The following is a 22,034-nucleotide window of genomic DNA, read 5'->3' as shown; positions in this document are numbered from 1 at the left end:
GAGGAGTTTAAGTATCTGGGGATCTTGTTCACAAATGAGGGAAAAAGGGAACGGGAGATCAACAAGCGGATTGGGGCAGCGTCTGCCGTGAAGCGGGCGTTGTACCGGTCCGTCATGGTGAAGAGAGAGCTGAGTCAAAAACTGAAGCTCTCAATTTACCGGTCGATCTACGTTCCCACCCTCATCTATGGTCATGAGCTTTGGGTCATGACAGAAAGAACAAGATCATGGATACAAGCGGCTGAAATGGGTTTCCTCCGCAGGGTGGCTGGGCTCTCCCTTAGAGATAGGGTGAGAAGCTCGGTCATCCGGGAGGGACTCAGAGTAGAGCCGCTGCTCCTCCACGTCGAGAGGAGCCAGTTGAGGTGGCTCAGGCATCTGGTCAGGATGCCTCCTGGACGCCTCCCTGGTGAGGTGTTCCGGGCACGTCCCACCGGGAGGAGGCCTCGGGGAAGACCCAGGACACGCTGGAGAGACTACGTCTCTCGGCTGGCCTGGGAACGCCTTGGGGTTCCCCCTTAGGAGCTGGAAGAAGTGGCTGGGGAGAGGGAAGTCTGGGCCTCCCTTCTGAAGCTGCTGCCCCCGCAACCCGACCCCGGATAAGCGGAAGAAAATGGATGGATGGATGGAACCTTTATGTAGTTTTATGCATCTTCCTCTCAACTCAAATCACCTTATCTGCTCTTTTTAAAGAAAAGCTTTCTCACTTCATGGTGCTGCCACCATCATTTATTATAGTGGAGATCATGAGCTTAGGAGTTTTTTTTGTTTTGTTTTAAAAGTATATTTGGCTCTAATCAAATCAGAGTATCTTATTCCAAAAATTCTCAATTCCCAAGTTATTTCACAGAATTATATGTTCATGTGCGAAGAGTAGAAGACTACGCATCCTTTTTCCTTCCTCTTTAAAATGTTGCATTGTTTTGTGTTGATCTGTCACATAAAATCACAAAAAAAACAACAACAAAAAAACATCCAGGAATGCATTTGCATGGCACCGTATTGTAGGTGGTTTGGTTCGGTGAAAGTGTGAGTTACAGACAGACACATCACCTGTGTGTCTTTCTTTCTCTGTGCATCACTGTCTGTATTTATGTCTGCCTCCATTTTCTCTCCTCTGCACCTCGGTATCTCTTTCCTCTGAGCCCCATCTATTAAACTCAGCAAAACATTATAGTCTTTTTCCATCTGTCTCCACTCCAGTCCTCTCCTTTCAACGCATCCTCTCATTTCCCGATCTCATCCATTCTGCTTCTCTGACTGCTCTCTCCTCTCTTTTTTTATTTCCAACCTCCCCCCCAGCACTTCTTACCCGTTTTTAGCTTCTTATCCAGGCACTCTTGTTTTTTATCTGACTTGTCGCCATGTTGTTTACTCAATCTGAGAGGGCTGTTTTCACCATAAAAAGCAGCAGGCTAAATCACCAAATCACTCAGAAGCACAAGATAGCAATACACCAAAGGTATAATTAGTCCTTAATTAGAAACTTTATCTAACACTTTACACGGTTGTAATCAGGAATGTGCTAACGAACTAGAATTGTGAAATTAGATTCCAACAATACAAGAGAGGCAGGGTAATCTACCTCAATGTGTCAGACCAGTTGCTTGGAGACACGGCTTCAGTTTGAAGTATAAAATTTCTCATTATTTCTCTTTAAAGTATGTCAGCATTTTTTTTTTTTTTTAGCTCTTTAGAAAAAGTTGGGAACTGCTCGAGGATTCAAGCCTGTGTTCTACTTTGAAGCACTTTGTGAGAAAACATGCTTGCTACAAGAGACTGTAGAGCAAAGATGATGTCATGTGTAAAGCAGTGATTTGACATTAAGGTGTATTTTTTTTTTTTTTATTTTTTCCAGAGCTGGAGGTAGCCAGGCTCAGCACGGATGGAAACCTTGCAGATCTGACGTTTCCTCAGTCAGAGCAACATGGAAACGCCATCCAGCTGTCAGCCAGCACTCTGAAGCAGCACGGCAGAAACGGTACAAGACAAGTTTCATGGACTCTCTCTCTCTAATACTTGCTAGGGCATCTGTGACCCTTCTCAACGTCTACTTTTGTAAACACATTCACTGTTTACCATAAATGTTTAAAAGTGCATGCTTGCTTTTTTTTTTTTTTTTTGGTGAAAAAAAGTCAATACGCTTTAGTTCTATACGCGATGTTCATTTGTGAAGGGAAGAAGAGTTTTGTAGATCAACCTAGTGATTATCTTTATTTGATGTTAAAATTTGAGGACTGAAACACTTAACAGAGACAAAAAACAGGAAATATGCTGGGAAATTTCACAGCACTAATAAATAACCCCCCATAAAACAGCTTGTCATGGTTAATTTAGCATAAAAGGCAGATGGTGAGAATTATCTTAAGTATGTCCACTTGTGTGTTTTTGCTCTTTTTTCAAACATTTTTTACATCCTTGAAACTCTACAGTGGTGGTGCTTATGCCATAGATGTGCATAGATAATGCAACTGTGTTGCACTATCTATGCACATCTATTTAAAAAAAAAGCCACTAAATAGTTCCATCAAGTTTTGTTTTTGTTGTTGTTTGTTTTGTGTTTTTTTACATATATTGAGAGCATCTTGTCCATCTCTTCTCTCACAGGTGAGATCAGGATGGCTTTTGTGCTGTACAGGAACTTAGGTTCCTACCTGCCGACGGAGAACGCCAGCGTCAGACTGAGCAGCGAGGCGGTCTATCCAAATTACTCCGTTATCGTGAACTCCCCGGTCATCACAGCGTCGATTAACAAGGAGAGCAATAAGGTGTACCTTTCTGAGCCCGTCGTGTTCACTGTCCAACACCTGCAGGTAAGTGGGGGCTTTATCAGCAGAATAAAAAAAAAACAACTAAAGCTATCAGAAGAGAACAGGGCTGTCAGATCAAATATACTTTCCTGCAGTTGTTTTGCACAAAGAGAAAGAAACGTTTTTTTTTTCTTTCTTTCTTTTTTTTTTACCTGGTTATCTCAGCAGGAACGCTGCATTTCTTATTTCCCAACCATGGATTTTCATCACTAGAGTTTGTGATATTTTTTTAAGATAACTGCTACCTGAATAAAAAATGGTCAGTTATTCAAGGTTGGCTGCTTCCAAGTGTTTTTATTTGTTGTTGTTGTTGTTTGTAAACAATTTATATTTTCAGCCCCACAAGTTTTCCAGGAACTCACTGGAAGCTCATTGAAAAATTATCACAATCACTGGCTTCCTGCGTGATTTCAGTACATTTTTAGACTTCCTTTCAAAAATCTATTTAATGTTAAAGAACTTCAATATCCTGCCTCTGTAACATGCTTCACGCACCCAGCCCTCCTTTATGATCATTAATGTCTGCTGATCTGGAGCTTCTAGCAGTTCCCAAGACGAGGCTGAAGCGAACGGGGGATCAGACTTTTGCTGTGGCAGCACCGAAGCTATAAAACCAGCTGTCTTCAGACATTAAATCCTCCTCATCTCATCTCCTGGTGTTTTTTAAACACCGCCTATTTCCTCTAGAAAGCTTGTAACACTAATTGAGGTTATTCATTTGTCTTTTAGATGTTTTATATTGTTTTTGGTCTTTTGCAAAACAGTGTGCTTATTTTCTCTTCATTTACGCGAAGGCTCATAATTATCAATCTTTCTGAGATAATAAAATCATGCAAAAGGTGCATCAGGTTTTTTTTTTTTTTTGAACAACCAAAAAGGATTTATTTTCATTTACTTTTTATAGCCACAAAATAGACTTTAGCTATATTTACTTATGTGAGCTTATGTGATCAATGGAAAAATCTTTATTTTCATTACATAAATCAAACCTTCTTAAAATTGTTAACCAGCAATTTCAATGTTTCCACTGGTTTGTTGACAATTTATCTAAAGTCAAGAGCAACAAGTCTGCTTGCCGTCACCCTAATCTTTAGTTCCCTTCATCAGATTGAAGTCAGTTCTCTGGCTGGATTGAATTGGATTGGAATAAATTTACCAGCTGAATCATCCAGTCAGTCCGGCTTTGTCTGGCATATCATCAAAATTCAGCAGCATAGGAGGAAAATAAATTTGAACAGTTTTACAGATGTGACTTTTTAACATTTTTGTATTTCATCCCTATTAGATTGTTTCTTTGTTTTAACAAATGTGTTATTTTTCTTTGAAATAAAGAGCCATTACTCATAAATTATTCCGTCAAAAAGAGCAGAATGAAAAACATGTTGATCATCCTCATGTGTGCGCCTCCATCTCAAACTCAAACTGTGAGTGAGACACTCACATTTTACGTCTTGATAAAGTTTTGACACTGAAATGTAGACGTTTATAGAGTAAGAAACTTGGAAATTTCCATAAAACCCCATTCTTAATTTACCAGTCAACTTGCATTATAAGCGAGTGTTACTGAAACTTTATTTTTAGGCTTTTATTTCCAGGTATTTCTTCACACCGTGCAGAGATTATCACAACCATCAGTGATTTCCCTCACACAAATTAGAAAATAGTAACATGATGCTTGGATACAGTTGGTTGAACAAGCTAGCTGTGCATTATTATTATTATTATTATTATTAGGACCTATATTTGGAGCATGGAGCATAATGACTATGCAGTGCCATCTCAAACTTGTTTTTTTTTTATATTATTTCCAGAACGTACACACTCTTTATATCCAGGTGTTATGAATCTGCTCGGTGAGGTGATAAGAGGAGCGAGGGAATGCGTCGCAAGTGTCTGCGGTGCCTTCAGATGCCTTTGTGTTCACAGACTGCAATTATTTTCACTGCAAGGATTTCACCAGCAGAAACTTTACGAAGGCTCCAATCATCTTTGGAAATTATGTGCAAAGTTTTTAAAAGTGGATGTAGTGATGCTCTTTTGCTTCAATAATATCACCCCTCTAAATTGTCCCCCCAGATTAGACAATCTCATATGCAAAATAGATGTACGAGTATGAATTTAACGGAGGAGAGGACAAACTTCAGCTAGATATTTCATTTATTTATGTATTCATGCTAGAGTATGTCCTTTATATTTTGTCCTCCATAGCGTGCCCACCAGGCTCCTTTACATACGACAGCAGAAAAATGTATTTGCGAAACTCTGCTTTTTTTTATTTTTATCTTTTATTTGCATTGTGCAGTTATTTAATGCCAGAGAGAAACAACGCTTAAGCCTCATGTTTTTCTTTGCTAATATGTGGTAACCTGGAGTGCCTCCCAAAACATTTCATACCACTTAAACTTTTTCTCATTTTTCTCAGCACAAATTTATTCTGATAAGTCTAAATGCAATCCAGTAAAATCAAATGCCTTCTGAGGTTACCTTATAGAGTCCAAAACAATGAAGACGAAGTAGCACAAAAGTGGGTTGTAACTATGGAGACACCCAACAAGTGTTATGTTATGAAACAATATCCCAACTTGTTATCATTTCACATTGGTCGATCCTTTATTTGAAAATTAAAAGATAGTGGATTACATGACGGGCTGGGCTAGAAGAGCATTAATTAGAAAAGAGCTAAAAGCTCTGGAGGAGCTGCAGGGAACCTCAGATCTTGTTGGAGAATCACTTGAAGGAAGCATTATTACAACTAATTATGGTTCTTGTGTGATTGTCACACTGAGTAAACCCAGTTGGGTAACCTGCTTCCTGTAATGTCACCAGCAAATAAGATGCACCTACTCAATAAAGGAGAGTGCAAATTTCTCACAAATTACTCATTTAAAAAGTGCAATACTAACCTTATTGTACATAACCTTATTTAACTGATAGGTAAAAAGGCATTTTTAAAAAAGACTTTTAAAAAGGCTTCTCACCCCTGATGTCACCCTGGACAAGTGCTCTGTCACCCATATCTAAAAACCCAACAGATTGGTTGAAGAAAGATGTAAAAATCCAATTTTTTCCACAACTAGAGGTCACAATAAATTGCGTGGAAGTAGGTGTTCAGGTGAAACCAACAAGGAAAATATTTGCACATGACTGAACTTTGCATTCCGTAGTGAAACATGAACTTATACTTAAGTATATTCTTAAAAAAGGAGTGATGAGAATAACTTTGCTCTTAATGAATCAGATGCTACTGTTACACCTGAATCCCCCCTCCTCTCCACACACACACGCACACACACACACACACACACACACCTGCTGTGGGACAATAAAAGCAGTTTCTAATTCTTGAATGAGTGTTAGGCTATACATTTTCAAGTTCCTTTGTTTTCGCTCCAACTGTGTTCGACACTCTCCGGATGAGAAAAGAAGATTCTTCCGCTCTAACAGACTGAAGTCCATATTGTCTCGGTGGCGATGGTCTGCACCAGGGTTTCATTATGTGCTTCTCATTCAACAAGCAAATGTGTATCCAGTTGGTGACCCAGCTTGTTGGCAGCAGCAGACTCCTCACTTGCTCTTTCCGAGAGCAACTTTATAGGCCTAACAAACACGTTGTCAGTTTACACAACACAAGCCGCTGCTGCGCCGCAGAACGGCACACAATGATAGCGGATGCAGGGCTGTCACCTCCTGCCATGGCGCTCTGTTTATTTGTTGCTGCACTTTTGCATTCTGTCTCTTCTGTTTGTTGTCATGTTGCTGTGTGCGTGTGACTCGCTGTGTAATTCCTCCTTCGTTTTCTTCCGCCGCGTCCTCGCGCTCTCCAGCCACCTGAATACACAGATTTCCTTTGTTTTTGCTTTTGTAAGTTTTTGCTCACTCGAATCTTTCAGAGCCTCAAACAAATATTAATGTCACAATAAACAAGTTTAACTTAGTCGGCCCACAGATTTGTTTTCAAAAATACGATCTTCAAAATGTTTTCTTTTAACAGTTGTGGTCATGGGTTGGTTTTGGTAAGCAGTGGTTTATACCTCAGACCCCTACCATGGATGCCTTTTTGTGCTCTATTGTTGATCTCAGAGTGTTGACCTGAGCTGAGAAGAAACATGGCTGCTTTAGAAAGGCTTCGGGGGTCTTTTGTGTGATTTGGCACACCGGGCACTTGTGACTAAGGCTAAAAACTGTTTCATATTTTCTACATTTGTATAAAATTGCTTTCATTGTGTCTTGCATTAAGCCTTGGTAATGACTTTGTAACCATTTCCAGAGAGATAGAAGACTTAGACTTTATTACTTTAGATCAGAGAGTGATGTATTTCTTTTTAAGACCCTTTAACGTTCTCCATGTTGTCACATAGGTTCTGTTGGAGTCATTTCTTGCTTCTACGGGTCTGGCAATAATTAGGGCTGGGTGTGGCTATTCTAACAAAATAAAAGAAAAAGCAGAAGAAATCAGCATGAAGGGAACGTTTTTCATCATAGCGTTGTACTATTTTCCTGGCCATGCTGCACCACCCCCACCTCTCTCGTCGTCTTGTTGTCTGTCTTTGGATTTCTCTTGATCACAATCTCTATTTCTTTCTTTCTTTTTCTTCAGCAGTCAGAGAAGAATTTCAATCCCAACTGCTCTTTCTGGAGCTACTCCAAGCGCACCATGACGGGATTCTGGTCTACGCAGGACTGCCGACTGCTCGCCACCAACCGCACACACACCAGCTGCTCCTGCACCCACCTCACCAGTTTTGCGGTACTCATGGCTCACGTGGAGGTCAAGGTACGTATGCTCTTTTTTTTTTTTCTCTTTTTTCTTTTGCTTCGCCAGCCAGTTACGGCAGAGGGGAGGGTACCGAGAGGTCAGTTATTCATCATTTCATAATGAACAGCTGGCCAGCTGGTTAAAAGATTGTGAAGAACAAAGGAGAAGAAGACACGGGTCACCTGTGTTTTGCAGATTGGATCTCTTCAGTGCCTGAGTGTCGGTCGGTCGGTCTGTCTTAGCAGAGAATATTTTTGAAATTGATTTGTTAAGCCTGTTGATGACATTGAGCTGACAAAATATTATGTAATACTGACGATAGGATCTCAGAGTTCTGGTTTAGTGCAGGAGACCCGGAACAAAGCTCCAGATCGCATTTTGCTGTAAAAGTGATATTTTATTAGAAGATGAGAGTGTTTATTTGGATATCCGTGAGCCGTAGTGGGTGTTGGAGAAAAGCATTACTGACCCGTTCGGTCTGGAATAAGCGCTTTTCATCTACGTCTTTTGTTACAATACGGTTGTGCTTCTTTTCACACAGCTTCGGATCAAGTGCGACACCGGTTCTGTCCCCGTGGGGACGCGGATGTGTGTTACATCTAAAGAGGTCATGGTCAGAGCTGGCTTGGCAGGCCTTTGTGGAACACTGTGTGAGGTTTTGAGCAGTAGATCCATCACTGCAATGTTACGGTGAACATTGCTCTGCCTGCCAGCTCGCAGGACACTGATGGATAGAGCTAGCACACCTGTGCAGCGCGGCGTAACGCTGCGGCCCTGAACGCTCGGCGACACGCGGCCAGAACCAGATCACCGGCCAGGGCCGGTGGTGGCGCTCTGTCAGTGCGTGTCTGGTCTTACAGGAACATGACCCGCGTGGGTTTCCAGTAAACCAAGGTTAAACATAGTTATACTGGCTGTGTGTTTACGTATTATTAAATTATCTCCCCCCTGGCTTGTCTTGTTTTGCTTTTGCTCACAGAAAGCAGACAGCATGCACGACATGCTCCTGGACGTCATCACGTGGGTCGGGATCCTGTTGTCGCTCGTTTGCCTGCTGATCTGCATCTTCACATTCTGCTTCTTCAGAGGCCTGCAGAGCGACCGCAACACCATCCACAAGAACCTCTGCATCAGCCTGTTCATTGCTGAGTCACTGTTTCTGGTCGGGATCAACAAGGCCGATCAGCCAGTAAGACGTTTGTGCTTGTTATTATGCGTGTGAATGTCCGTATTATATGTTTGGTCAAAGGCTCAGGAACTCTGTTCCTTAACAAGAACAAAAAAGAGGAAAATAAACAAAAGTAGACTTTATATTTTGCTTAAATGTTTAAATTATGTCTTTTCATTCTTTCCACTGGTCTGATATACTGCTCTGCCCGCAGTTATTGGTACCTCTGGTAAAGATGTGTAAAAAATGTTTCATATAAGTACATTATTGGCAGCTTCATAGTGTCAGATTAAAGCTTTGGAAAAATCCAGCCTGTAATTTAAATCTTAAGAATTAATTATTTCATTTACCAATCAATAACAATCCAATTAAAAGTAAATGTAATAGAGATATATTTTTGATATGTATTTTACTTTATTTTTAAGGTTGATCAGAATATTTAAGAACTTCTAATTAATAATCAAGAATTTTCCTGTGTGTCATGGAATTTAACAGTAGCCCATTTATTTTAGTATAAAGTACAAAAATCCATATTTGAGGGGTAAAATAGCCTCCAAACCTTACAGTGATGGCAACAACTATTAAATCATTAAACAGTATCTACATGCAAATCAGTTGCTTTGGATTGATGTCATGTAAAAGGCTTTTCTCACCTACAGTCACAAAGTTAGTTGAAGTTTGCTGGGATCTAAACTGGAGCAGTGAATTCTGATAAGATGGAAGTTAAGCTACAGTCTTTGTCAACAGAAAAAGGATAATGTGAACATGTGAAGCCGTGGGTCCTTTGCTTCACCAAGGTCTTGGGAACCTTGTTAAACTGCATGACAACATAAATTATTTTAATCCTTAAAATGTGTCGCATAATTGTATAGTGACCTCTATTGACTCAGTGTGTTTGAGCAAGAGTAAAATGCGAAAAGATTGTCAGCTGATAAATGTTCCTACAGATGTGTTTTACTCTGAAATGCCTTCGACAGTGATGCCAACAGATCTGATTGGCACTGTGACATTGTTTTCATAATAGATATTAGCACATCTCTTAGATCTCCTGAGTATCAAATAATCATAAACAAACATTTCTCAGGGTGGCTTCCTTTTCTCTCATTACCAACTGATGGATTTATTGCAGTGGTTCTTTCCTCCAAAATCCCTTGTTTTCATTTTAAAGAAAACATAGCGACAGATTGGTTGTACAACGATTTCCAGCTAATTCATAAAAGCATTGAGGACCTAGATAGAGTTAAGCTGTTGTGCTTTACACGGCAGGCTAATTCACCCATGATAAATATGTGCAGGCCGAGGGCTTTAATTTGCCTGTTTGAAATCCATTCTCAGCAATCACAGAAATGATTTACAACACACGGTGCTCTTTACACAGACCTGCCTCATAATCTATTAAAGCTTATGTGCTGGCTTGGGTGATGTCATTGCTGTGTTTCAGTCTTCATTTGTCACCTTCTCCCTCAGGCTGAAGGAGCCGCAGTCTCGTTCTCTATTACTGCATTATCCTGTTAACCGTGCAGACAACATTAAATAAACCATTTCCCAAAAACTAAGAGCCACTCGCTGCACATTTTTGTAAACGTGACCCCCACGACTGACCGTTTATTCCAGAGCTGCACCGTACTTAAAAAATTAGCTCCCAGTACATGCGTCACTGCTGAAGAGCAGATTTAAGCCTGTTTGAAACACAAGGTGAAATAAAAGTGCACTTAAAAAAAAAAAACTTTCTTTTTCTCAGGTGTTGATTGTTAATATTTGTCAGTGGCACCTTGAAAAGTTTATTCTTTGCAAGCAGTTACAGTCAAGGACTAGTGATACTGAGCAAAGCCAAACTTAAGTTTGCAATGGAGACGCTACCTAAAACAAAATATCATATTGCTATTGATTTTTTAAATTTTTTTATCATTATTGTGTATTTTTAGTAGATAAGCCTGTAATACTATTAAATCTTCGCATGATGTATAATATTTTCACAGCTTCTCTTTTATGGGATCAATCTGATATTAAACACTACTTGATAACATTTGAACAACACTGATTCATTTTGAATGTAATGCAAAAGTTCACTTATTATAAAATAAGCTTTGGATTTATATGAAAACTAATCCTTCATACTTGACCTTTCTCTGTCAAAACAGTGGGAAGCAGTTCCATTTTGCAGAGATTTAAAAGGCCTTTTCTTAATGTTATTTCTGACAGTGGTCATTCTCATGATGAATTAGTTATTGCCCAAATGGACACACAAACCATTTTTTCTGATTAAGTTTTGACTTTTTTTCATGTTCTGTTTATAAAGTAAAGGGAATGATGTGTTCATGATTAGGTGTTTTGTATGTTTTTATTGTAAAAAAAACAAACAAAAAAAAAACCCTAACATCTGGTTTTACATTTAACCCTTTTCATTACGAAAAGTGCTGAACATGTATGCTGATTTGATTATATACCAAATTGAACTGAACTCTTCACCTTCAGTACAGCAATTCAACCTACATATTAACCCAACTACAAAGTATTCAAACTGAAATTACTCAAGTTTGGATTTTGACAAGCCTACTTGTGCTTTATTTCTTCAGTTCAAAGACGCTGAGTCACTTTGCTGCAATTTCTTTTTCTCTTTTGTGCCCATATTTGTCATTGACTAAAAGTCAGTGCTGCCAACCCGGCTCACGTCTTTTTTTTTCTTTTTTTTTTTGTCGCTTCTTGATGAAAGAGCTTTGCTACCTTTGTCTGGAATGTGGTCAATCAGCACAGGCTGCAGCTGTGAATGCACATGTCTCTTGTATCTTTCTCACTTATCCTCTTAGGTTGTAGACAGCAAGTGAAGTGTGAACTACAATTAAAGGTTTTGTTTGAAACCCATTGGTTAGAGCGACCGAATCAAAGCTCAGTCCTGAATAAAGTTAAGATCTGTCAGGATTAAGAATTGTTTAAAGAAGCAATCCATACAATCTGACTAAGCTTGAGCTATTTTGCAAAGCAGAATGAGATAATATTTTCATCTATGGTGAAACATGTCTTGTCGGCATCGTGCGGTGAAGAGACTTTTCTTCACTGAGATTCCCAGTCCAGTCTGAGTGAGATAGAGCTGAGATTTTAGCATTTATATGTACAAAGCTGTTAAAAACACATCCAGCAGACTTTTGGCTATTGACACATGGAAAGATGGTTTAACAAAGTATTTACTAAGGAGGGGAGAATAAATCTTTTCAGATTCGTATTTGAAAAAAAAAGAGAGAGAAAAAAAACTGAACAACATGTGTCCTTTTTGTTTTCATTTGACAATTACACACAGCGTTGTGTTAATTTGTCACATGAAATCCCATGAAGGCACACTCAAATTTGTGGTCGGAACATAGCAAAATGTGAAAAAGTTGAATTCGTACTTTTGCAGGGCACCGTATCACTGCCAGCAAAAAATTTCATCCCTAAAAATGTTCTTCCTTTTGTGAATGTGATAAATTACTGCTCTAAATCGGACTCATATCCTTATCGCCTGCAGTATATTTTTCTGCTCTCCAACTAATCAGTGCAGGCGTCCACCAGCTTAAATATTTCTGTGTGTATTTCGTCTCCAAGTGTAATTCGAGTCTTCTCTTTCTCTCTCACCAGATCGTCTGTGCAGTCTTTGCGGCCTTGCTACATTTCTTCTTCTTGGCAGCCTTCACCTGGATGTTCTTGGAAGGGGTGCAGCTCTACATCATGCTGGTGGAGGTGTTTGAGAGCGAACACTCCAGGACTAAGTACTTCTACCTGGCAGGGTACGGCGTGCCAGCTGTCATAGTGGCCGTCTCGGCCGCCGTGGACTACAGGAGCTACGGCACCGACCGAGTGTAAGTAGTGTGGGGGTGAAGAATGCGTGGCGTGAAGCGGAGAATGGATGGACGGGGCAAGGAGGACGGAGGGGGAGGGAAGTGGGGGCTGAGGCTGGAGTGCCTGCTGTCATTTTGGCTGCGACTGCCACAGTGGACTCAACAAGCTTTGGCACTTCTCAAGAGTCGATACAGAGAGGCTGAGAGGGGAGAGAAGCTGAGAAGGATGAAGAAGAGGAGAGAAATACGGGGACGAGCAGCAGAGAATGCACCACAGAGTGCCTGCGTGAGCGCAACAGCGAAAATGTGTGAATATGGAAGGATTTAGCAGGCAGGATAGAAGGAGGGAGCAAAAGAAGTGTGGCTTAAGTGTGCGAATGAAAGCATTGAAAAAGGGGGGTGATAGAGTGGACTGTTAGCCTGTGTACACGTCCATTCTGGTCTGCAATCGAGTGTGTCGAAATGTGGCTGGCCTCTGCTGCGGGGGCACACAGTGGTGGGGAATGAGGATGTGCTTAAAAAGCACAAGGTCGTGTATTGACGTATGGTTGACACCTTTGACCTCAGACGCTGCAGGACTCCTAGAAAACAGCATGCATCTCATTCATATGAAGCATATGCAAAGTAAGCAACAACAACAACAACAAAAAAACTATGAAGGCTATACCCAGTTTCACTTGAGTGTCAAAAATCTGTGAATACTATGTGGTAGACCAATGCAAAGTTGTTCATTATTGGTAAGTAGAAGTTTTTTTTGTTTGTTTTAAAGAAAAATCTGTAGAACCATCTTTTGATGTAAAATCAGCTGCAGGTCAGATAAATGCTGGTACGTACAGGAAGCAAAACGTTTGTTGTCATTCTGGCCAAGACATTTTATTTTTCATGAGAAACTTCAGTGCAGAGCTGCAGGGAGACGGTGAGAAAATGTTGACAAACTTGACAGTATTTCCATTTTCATTCATTAACCAAAATGAAATAGCTGACCAACACACAACTGCTGTCAGACACCAAAAGAGAGTCCAGCCCAGGTGACACCTGTCGGTCCAGGTAATTCTTATCTTGGTTGGTCGGTCATTACGCCAAACTCTTTCCAGATAAAAGCTACATAAAATCCCAACAAAGTACATTAAGGTTTTCTATGATGTTATAAAGTTTATGTTCTCATTAGCTGTCCCTCGTTATGTGGCTGTTTGAAATTTGAACAGGACAGTAACAAAGTGAATGTTGGGGAAAAAAAAAAATCTCTTCCCTCAAGTACAATTAAAATATTGAAATATTGTAAGGTATATAACCTTTAAAAGATTCACTGGCCTAAATGTTCACATTTATTGTTCCATCTGGGACCTATTGTGGCTCAGACAACGCATCGCCTCATAGAAAGCGAAAGACGAGGGAGGGGCTGAATTTAGCTGTGCTTAACGATCAAGCTACACCAATTCACAGGCCACTTAGATCAATATTTCATTGCAGAGTGATCATTAAAGCATGAGAGTCTGAATGCCAAGTTCTGGATGAATAATCTCACTGCATCCCATTAGGTAGCGAAGCATTGTGGAAAACTTGAGACGGCAGGTTTGAAAAGAGAAACGAAGAAAAGATAAATGGCACGGCGTGCGTTAGAAGAATGAAGCCGAGCGTCACAGAAATATCAGGTGTCGTTAAAGGTTTGATCTTAGTAGTTTTTGGTAATACTGTACCCAAATATCTTTTTAATAGCTCCGCGCCTGTCGGCCCTCGCCGATCTGAAAAGCGACTGACAGAACTATTTCCACTGGAAATCGCTTTCCCTTTGAAAGCAGCAACTTTAATCACTCATTTATCACTCCAGCTTTGAAAATGACACCACTTATCATTTTTAGCATTAACACACTGAGACAAAACATGTGAAAACATCACACACCACTCCTGCTGTGTCACTCCTGAATATGTCCCCTTTTCTTTCCCCCCTCCCTCGTTCACATCCCATAATGAACGGTGGCTCTAACTTGGCAAAGGAGCCCTAATGGAGGGTTCTGTGACTCAGTCAGGGACCCATAATGGAGGGCTCACTAATGTGTTGGAAATTGAAAGATTAATAATTCAAAAGCAGCTGGTCATGAATCAGTTGGCCATTTTGCCGCCATCTTTCTCTGCAAGCAGCTGGGCCTGACCTCAGCGGAGGGCACTGTGGGACATTTTCTCCCCCCGCCCCCCCTCCCCTGCTTGCTGCGATTTATAAGTGAAAATGTTTTCGGATTGATGTGCTTTAGCATACAGCAGTATATCTTTTGCCAGCGCAGCTAACCTCAGTGTCAGAAATTGCAGGGTGTGTCGGTATTTTCATGCAGGTTTTGTGTTTGCGTGCAAATCTTACGTGTCCGTTTGCGTGCCTCTGCTCTCCACTTTAACTTCAGAGCCATTCCCAGACTCTATAAATAGCCTTGCGAGGTCCACATCAGTAACTCTGTATTCAAATGAATTGAGTTGTGTCACATTTCAGCAGCTGCAGTATGTTGCGATGTCATATATCTGAGCCCTGAGGGGGAAGTAAAGGTTTATAAATCACAGGTACTCATCCCGTGCCGTCTCCCCCTCTGTGTGTGTGATGTATGTTTGAGATGTGTGCGTCATCTATTTTCCTCCTACCTGTAGCACTTCTCTTACTTCTTTTATTTTCACGCACTTCCATTCTTTGTCCTCCCATATTTCAGCTGCCGTATGGCTACGTTGTGTCTTCTGTTCTCTCCCTTGTGACTGTGGCAGTAACTCTTTGCTAGTCTGCAGCCATCTGGGACAGGGCTCGATTTTGTTTCGTTACTTACACTAGTAAAGCAAACTGAGTTTAAGCTCTAACATTTACAGTCCATTTTATTTGGCCTGGATATTTGATAGCAAAATGTTGATGTTTCTTTTTGCAATATGCTTATTCAGATTACTTGATTTCAATTACTTTATTAAAATCTGGTAGGTTCTAACTGTTCTGTTTTATACTGACTTAAACTTTGGACACAAAAATTTAACTGGATTTATAAAAGGAGAAAAAAAATCTATGAAAACCAACTTACCCCTAAGTAAATAAGCTAATGAATTTACAAAGGACCAGTGTGATTTGGAATGTTTTGTTCCCTAAATAATATGGACTCATTTAAACAGCTTTTAGTTATTATGGGTCTACTATTAAAATGTGCTTTATAATATGACGTATTTATGGGTGACACCAAAGCAGTAAAGGAGGAAGCTTTTAAAGTCCAAATATATTTTCTTGACACTTTATTTCCCACATAAATATAAAAAACTGCTAAAGATTAGATAGTCCATTACTCAATCAGAAATGCCTGAATACACAGATTCAGGCTGAAAATCATCTTCATTTGATTATGTATGGATGAAGTAACCTATCTAATGTTGGATTTTGGGAAGTTGCAGTAATGACATCATTGTGTGAGAACACATTGTGTTTTGTTCAATCAAGAGCTAAAAAATTAAGAAAGACAAAGCTATGGTGTATTTATATATTTGTACTGTGTGCATATAGCAACACGTCCTTGAACGTTGAGGTTAAATAGGCCGAATGGTGACTGAATGACACTTTAACTCAAAGAGACACTTTAGTAACCCACATACAAAACAGATGACTTGGTAAAAAAATAATAAAAAAGAAAGATGAATGCAGCAGACTTTTGCACATGCAGAATTGTTTACAATAACTGGTTATCATGAGCTATTAACGTTAATATCATGAGTTCAAGCCCCGTTTTTTCCCCCCATCATTTTGTTTACGCTTGTTAGCCTAAACAGAACATGTCATCTACAACTCACTCCACTACCAAATATATCCACATTTTTGTTTAGACATTTTCAATGTCTTTTCAGCCTTTAAAAAGGGTCACTCTGTATTGATAAACAGACTTGATTAAAATGTTAGTCATTTTATTACCTTCCAACATTTCTTTTTATGGCTCATGCATCTGTTTGCTGTTATGTTTCCCATGCATGACGTCTCTTTGTCCCTGCCTGCAGGTGCTGGCTCCGCCTGGATACATACTTCATTTGGAGCTTCATAGGACCTGCTACTCTCATCATCATGGTAAGATATCGAAGCATGCAAGCTTTAAACGGCACCGGGTTCACTTTGAGAGAGGCTGTGGCAAACTGGTGCAGGAGCCACGGGCTACATTAAGGTGTTTGTTAATCCAGCACAAGGTTTGCCTGAGCTCCTCAGCAGTGTTAGAGTAAGCGGAGGGAACTTTGTGTCAACTTAATAATTCCCATTCACGGATTAGCTCTCACGGAGGCACACATTCCTACAAGCTGGAAATCTCTGGAGGGGACACAGAGCACAAATCACTGCACGTTACACAGATTATGATAATAACTCGGCAAAGTTAAGATGTTATTAGGCATTTACTTTTTCGTCTAGGAGATGTTTTTTTTTTTTTTTTCCTCCTGACCCAGCTGCTTGACTGTAATGCCAGTTGAACATGAGCTGCCAGATAGTTTCCAGCTCTCCCACTGGAACAACGCCGAATGAGTCTCAGCAGTCGGCAAACTGTTATGAGAGGAGACGTGCCACTTGAATAACTTAAACAGAGACAGAAATAGAGTGAGGTGATCCAACACATAAAGCACTGTATTTGATATAAACAGAATGAAACGACGATGGGATACATGTCCAGTTGCCCAGTCGCCGTTTTTTTTTTATTTTTATTTTTTAGTCAGGTTAGAAATGTCAGTCTCCCGCCGATCTAGTCAGAGCAGCAATAAGAGCAGAGCCCGGGTGAAAATGACACCATTATGACCTGATCTGATTGGTGACAGCCTCCGAGACCCTGGCGCAACGGCCCAGGCAGTCATCGTTAAAGCAGCCCATCTACACATTAGCGGGCCAATCGAAAACACAGCATCTACGAGAATTGTGCTTCTATTGTTACAGTGATCATTACGTGATGTAATGACTGCTGTATTATCCCTCAAGCTCCAGTTGCTGTATTTTTGAGCACACAAAGGTGGGTTGATTGTGTGCTGAAATTGTGTTCCCCAAGCCAATTACAGCTGGAAGGGAAATGAAATGATGTGCGCTGTTTTGGAGTTGTAAGTTGCTCCTTTGACATTGCGTCTTTTAATTAGTCTCGTCGCTGCGGAGGATCTTAACATGCGCGCCTGCATTTCTGTGTTTTGCAGCTGAATGTAATCTTCCTCGGCATCGCCCTTTATAAGATGTTCCATCATACGGCCATCCTCAAGCCAGACTCCGGGTGTCTGGACAACATCAAGTAAGTTTGTTCTGTTCGTGCCAGTCTGCCTCTACACAGCAGGGCTTATGCTGAAAGCAGGGGTGGATTATACAGGCGTGGATACATTTATGCTGAGAAAGGAGTTTGAGATTTTGGGGAATAGACTTAGGGTGTGGTTGTTTGCTTGGCAAAGAGGTTTGATGCCGCTCTAATGTTTGGTTTCATTTGGAATTAGATTAGGGTTGGGTAATGAAAGGGTGGAGGTGTATGGTTTGTTTGGCACAGCTGAATGTGTAAGCAAATTATTATGTTTAACATAACAATTTACGTACGTTGAGTTATCTTGTCCACGCTAAAAAAGATAATGGAGCTCCAACTTCAAAAAAAAAAAAAAGTATTAACTGGTCACAAGTAATTGAATTAAGTCACACTTAAACTTAACAAATTAACTTGAGTAAATTTAACTTGAGTTCTTGTGAACACTTAGCGCAAAAATATTTAAGTTTAATCACTTGTTCTCATTTTAGCACATTGAAAAAAGACTATATATCAATTAAGTTGTATTTCTTTTTGTTTCACTAAAAAAATAGGAACAAAAAAGTAATTTGCCAGTAGAGTAACCTTATTAGTTTGATCACATTCTCTGTCTTTACCTCAATTACAGATTTTAAAATAAACTAAAAAAGAAAACGTCTGTCAAATCAGAAGTCCGACTGTTAAAAACCGGATTTCTTATTCATTTAATGCTGACTGTGTTAAACGCCCATATAGGACAGTAATATGTCAACTGTTTTTGTCTCTGAAAATTTTAAACAACGTATTGTAGCAAATGCTTTCTCCCACACACAGAAAGCAGTTGCTCTTCACGATATTAATAATGCATAATCTTTTGGCAGAAAGAAGACACAAAAGTATTTAGAATGCTTTTTTGTTTTTTTTATTTATTTGTGTGTTTTTTAGCTGGATTCAGTATTGGCTGGGAAAAAAACAGAAAATCAGTCACTAACTTCCGACTGATGTTCTAAATCAAGAACAGACCTTTTGTTCTCGGAAATATTCACGTAAAACAAAGTGTTGCGTGAACATGTCTTTACATCTGTGATGTAATGAAGCTCAGAACCACCTAAGCTGTGTTCAACAAATATTTAACAGGGAGAGTGTGATGCTATGTTTGACAGCTTACCTGGCTGAGCGGAGGACAAACACAGTGTGTCATTTACCCTCAGGACCCTCACCAGGCTGTGTCTGTCGCTTAGGTGAAGACTAATTAATGAAGTTACAAGTGCTGCCCACCTGCATAAAATGTAGCAGTCAGTAAACCTACGTGGCTGTAGAAATTCAATAAAGTTAGAGGACATACTCCAGATAAGAGCTCTGAGCAGCAAACGTTCAGATTGAGCTCTTGTTAACTGAGAGTTAAACTTAGATTGGTAATAAGTAATCAGCTACAAGCATGTTTACAAAGACGCACTGGAGTTAAACCTTGTGAACTGTGCATTTGGCAGTAAAAGCACATGAACCAGAAAGGATATACAGTCATGTTGAAGAGAGACTCGAGGCTTTTATGCTGCAGACATTTATAAAAGTCTTGTGGTTCCAAAAGAAGCCACGATTCTCACCCTTCCACCACTGTGCTTTACAGCTGGTATGAGTTGCTTCTGCAGACATCTTGTCTTTGACTTCTACATCAAATGTGGCTCTTTAACTGATCGTCCATTTGATCCCAACTGTCCGAAGAATTTCCAGTTTCTTGAAGAATTTCCAACACAAGAAAACTGGATTAACTCTTGAAAGAATGAAACTTTATCGCATTTGTGACAAAAGGGGAATTTTTAAATTTATTTATTTTTTAGTGCTTTACTAAATAGCTTCTGGCTAACTGTCGTACATTCAGATCAACGTTTTGTACCAAGTCTAAATAAAACATATTTCATATTTCCAAGAGTTTATTTTTCCTATACATTGCATAACTCACGTTGAGGGTTTTGTTTCTGAAGAGGCTGAACCAACCTGATATTCTGCAATTTCTTAATTCAAGTTCAAACTCCAATGTAACCTGGATTTTAGCTAACAAGCCTGCCTGAGCTGTGGACAGATAATAAGTCACTAAATGACTTGTCTTTACTGAAGTTCTCATTTGATTTTCCCGTCAATGAATTCTTTCATGAAATCTGTGTTATGTTAAACGCTTAGCAAAAAGTTATTGAAAACTGCAATACGGTTATAATGTGATAAATGACTAAGAAAAGAAATCAATTAATTTACATTTTGTACTTTTGTTTTGTGTCTTTCCGTAGCCTGGTCTGTCTGTCATGGTGAAAACTGTCTAAATTGTGTGAAGTCATCTTTCGCTTCATTATGTCATATTTTTTTTTATATTATTTCAGTAATCACCATCATAATTTCTGTTTTTTTATTTCTTCTTTTTACCTTTAATTTATTTTTCTTCACTTTGTTTTCTTTGTCTCTTTAATCTCACGCCACCCTAAGTTATCTTTGTTGTGGATTGATTCTGGTAAGGCGTCTTTCTAGTGAGACATTTTGTTTTTGTTTTATTTGTTTGAACAAACTATTCAAAATACCTTATAAACTTAATTTATTGACCCCCTATGATTTATTAGGGTCTAGTATACAAATATTTGACTTGATCTGATGAAATATGATGCCTTGCAAAAGTTTTCACATTTTGTCACGACTGCAATTTTCAGTCATTGTTCTCGGGATTTAATCTGGCAGAGTTGTGCAAAGAACAACAATTCTGGCTTAATTACATGTAGTAGAAATATGAGAAGTGTTACAATCCTTTGTATTCGGTCCCCTTTACCTGGACATCCCTAAATAGTGTCACCAAGAGCTTCAAATCTGTTCTTCGAAGGGTCAAAGGGCTTTTTAGAGAACAGTATTTAACAACCACCTGGACTGCAAGATGTTAGAAAGAACCTTAGAATAATATAGCTTGTGAGTTATAGAGAAACATTTTTCTAATCAGTGGTAATGTATTTCTGCTTTGAGTTTATTGCAAACATTGACCCCAGACAGTGAGCAATCTAGCTAACTGATGTGAAAAAAAGAGAAAGTAATGATTGCTTCCATCTCAACAAAACTGTTTCATTATAAAGGTTGCAAACAAAATAACTTTGTTTTATTTTCTTAATTGAACTAGAATATTTGAATTCCCTGCTAAAATATTTTCTGTCGCATTAGACATGCACACCCACATACAAGTGGCGTAGGGAGTCTGAATCGGGTGTTACTACATTCATTTATATTTAGAAATAGTTCAATCAGTTATGCTGATATTGGACACAGTCAAATTGCAATAACCATTTGCAATAGCAAGTTCAGGCCTGACAAAAAGCATCATAAATATGAAGGGACTTAATAAACCAGTCAAGTTTTACACTTAGATGTTTAAGGCAGGATTGGGTTGTAAAACTTTATTACAAGCTTTGAAGATTGTGCTTAGCACTGTTGAATCTCAAGATGGAAAGAGTATAAATCAGAGAAGTAGCCAAAAGCTATCATAGGTGTAACACTGCATGAGCTGGCATTTATCCATAACTCAGTTTAGAGAATATGTTGACTAAAAAACCATTAGCCCTGCAATCCACAAACCTTTCCTTTAGAGAAAAGTGGTAATAAGAAAGTCGTTGATCATTCAAAGCTGCAAATACTCCTAACTAAGATTTACCAAAAGCCATTTGGGAAAAACAGAAGAAGGTCATCTGGTCACATGAAACCAAACGTAAACTTTTTGGCATGAAAGCTGGTATGTAGAGGAACACAAATTATCTGGAAAACATTCACCCTACTGTGAAATAATAGTAGTGGCAGCGTTAAACTGTGAGGACTCTTTTTTTTTTCCCAGCAGGGAGGCTGCTTACTGTTGATGGGAAGATGGATGGAAATAAATAGAGGAAAATTCGGAAATAAAATATGTTAAGAGACTCCAAAAAGTTGAGATGGAAGTTAATCTTGAAGCAGGGCAATGACCTTAAACGTGGAGCCAGTGATATCATGTAATAGTTAAGATCAATGCATATAGATAGATTAAAATATCCCAACATAAATCAAACTGAAAATCTGCGGCAAGACAAAAAAAAAAGTAATAAAAAATGATGTTCACATCCATCATTAGTTGATCTTATCTTTTTCTTTCCACTTCACAAGCATAATATACTAACTTTGTCTTGTGCTATTTTACACCAGGTCCCAATAAAATACAGGGGAGTGAATATTTTTGCAAGGCACCATGCGTTAACAGTGTTGGCATGT

The 22,034-nt window shown here is 39.3% G+C and overlaps 1 protein-coding gene across 8 annotated transcripts in view; it reads left to right on the top strand.

Moving 5' to 3' along the window:
- The window catches only part of adgrl3.1 (adhesion G protein-coupled receptor L3.1), a 161,387-nt gene that overhangs the window by 123,800 nt on the left and 15,553 nt on the right, over positions 1-22,034 (top strand). For 6 of the 8 annotated variants that reach the window (XM_008416760.2, XM_008416742.2, XM_008416776.2 and 3 more), the window contains exons 13-19: positions 1,859-1,981; positions 2,608-2,813; positions 7,408-7,584; positions 8,546-8,755; positions 12,347-12,567; positions 16,546-16,612; positions 17,707-17,798. In XM_008416760.2, coding sequence (XP_008414982.1) covers positions 1,859-1,981; positions 2,608-2,813; positions 7,408-7,584; positions 8,546-8,755; positions 12,347-12,567; positions 16,546-16,612; positions 17,707-17,798 — 1,096 coding nt within the window. The remainder of the gene's footprint in view (positions 1-1,858; positions 1,982-2,607; positions 2,814-7,407; positions 7,585-8,545; positions 8,756-12,346; positions 12,568-16,545; positions 16,613-17,706; positions 17,799-22,034) is intronic. The other 2 variants (XM_008416710.2, XM_008416793.2) reach the window with 1 other exon arrangement.

Source organism: Poecilia reticulata, linkage group LG1, assembly GCF_000633615.1.
Source record: "Poecilia reticulata strain Guanapo linkage group LG1, Guppy_female_1.0+MT, whole genome shotgun sequence".
Classification (NCBI taxonomy): domain Eukaryota; kingdom Metazoa; phylum Chordata; class Actinopteri; order Cyprinodontiformes; family Poeciliidae; genus Poecilia; species Poecilia reticulata.
The sequence above is the reverse complement of the archived record's forward strand: the minus strand, read 5'-3'. Positions and strand labels throughout refer to the sequence as shown.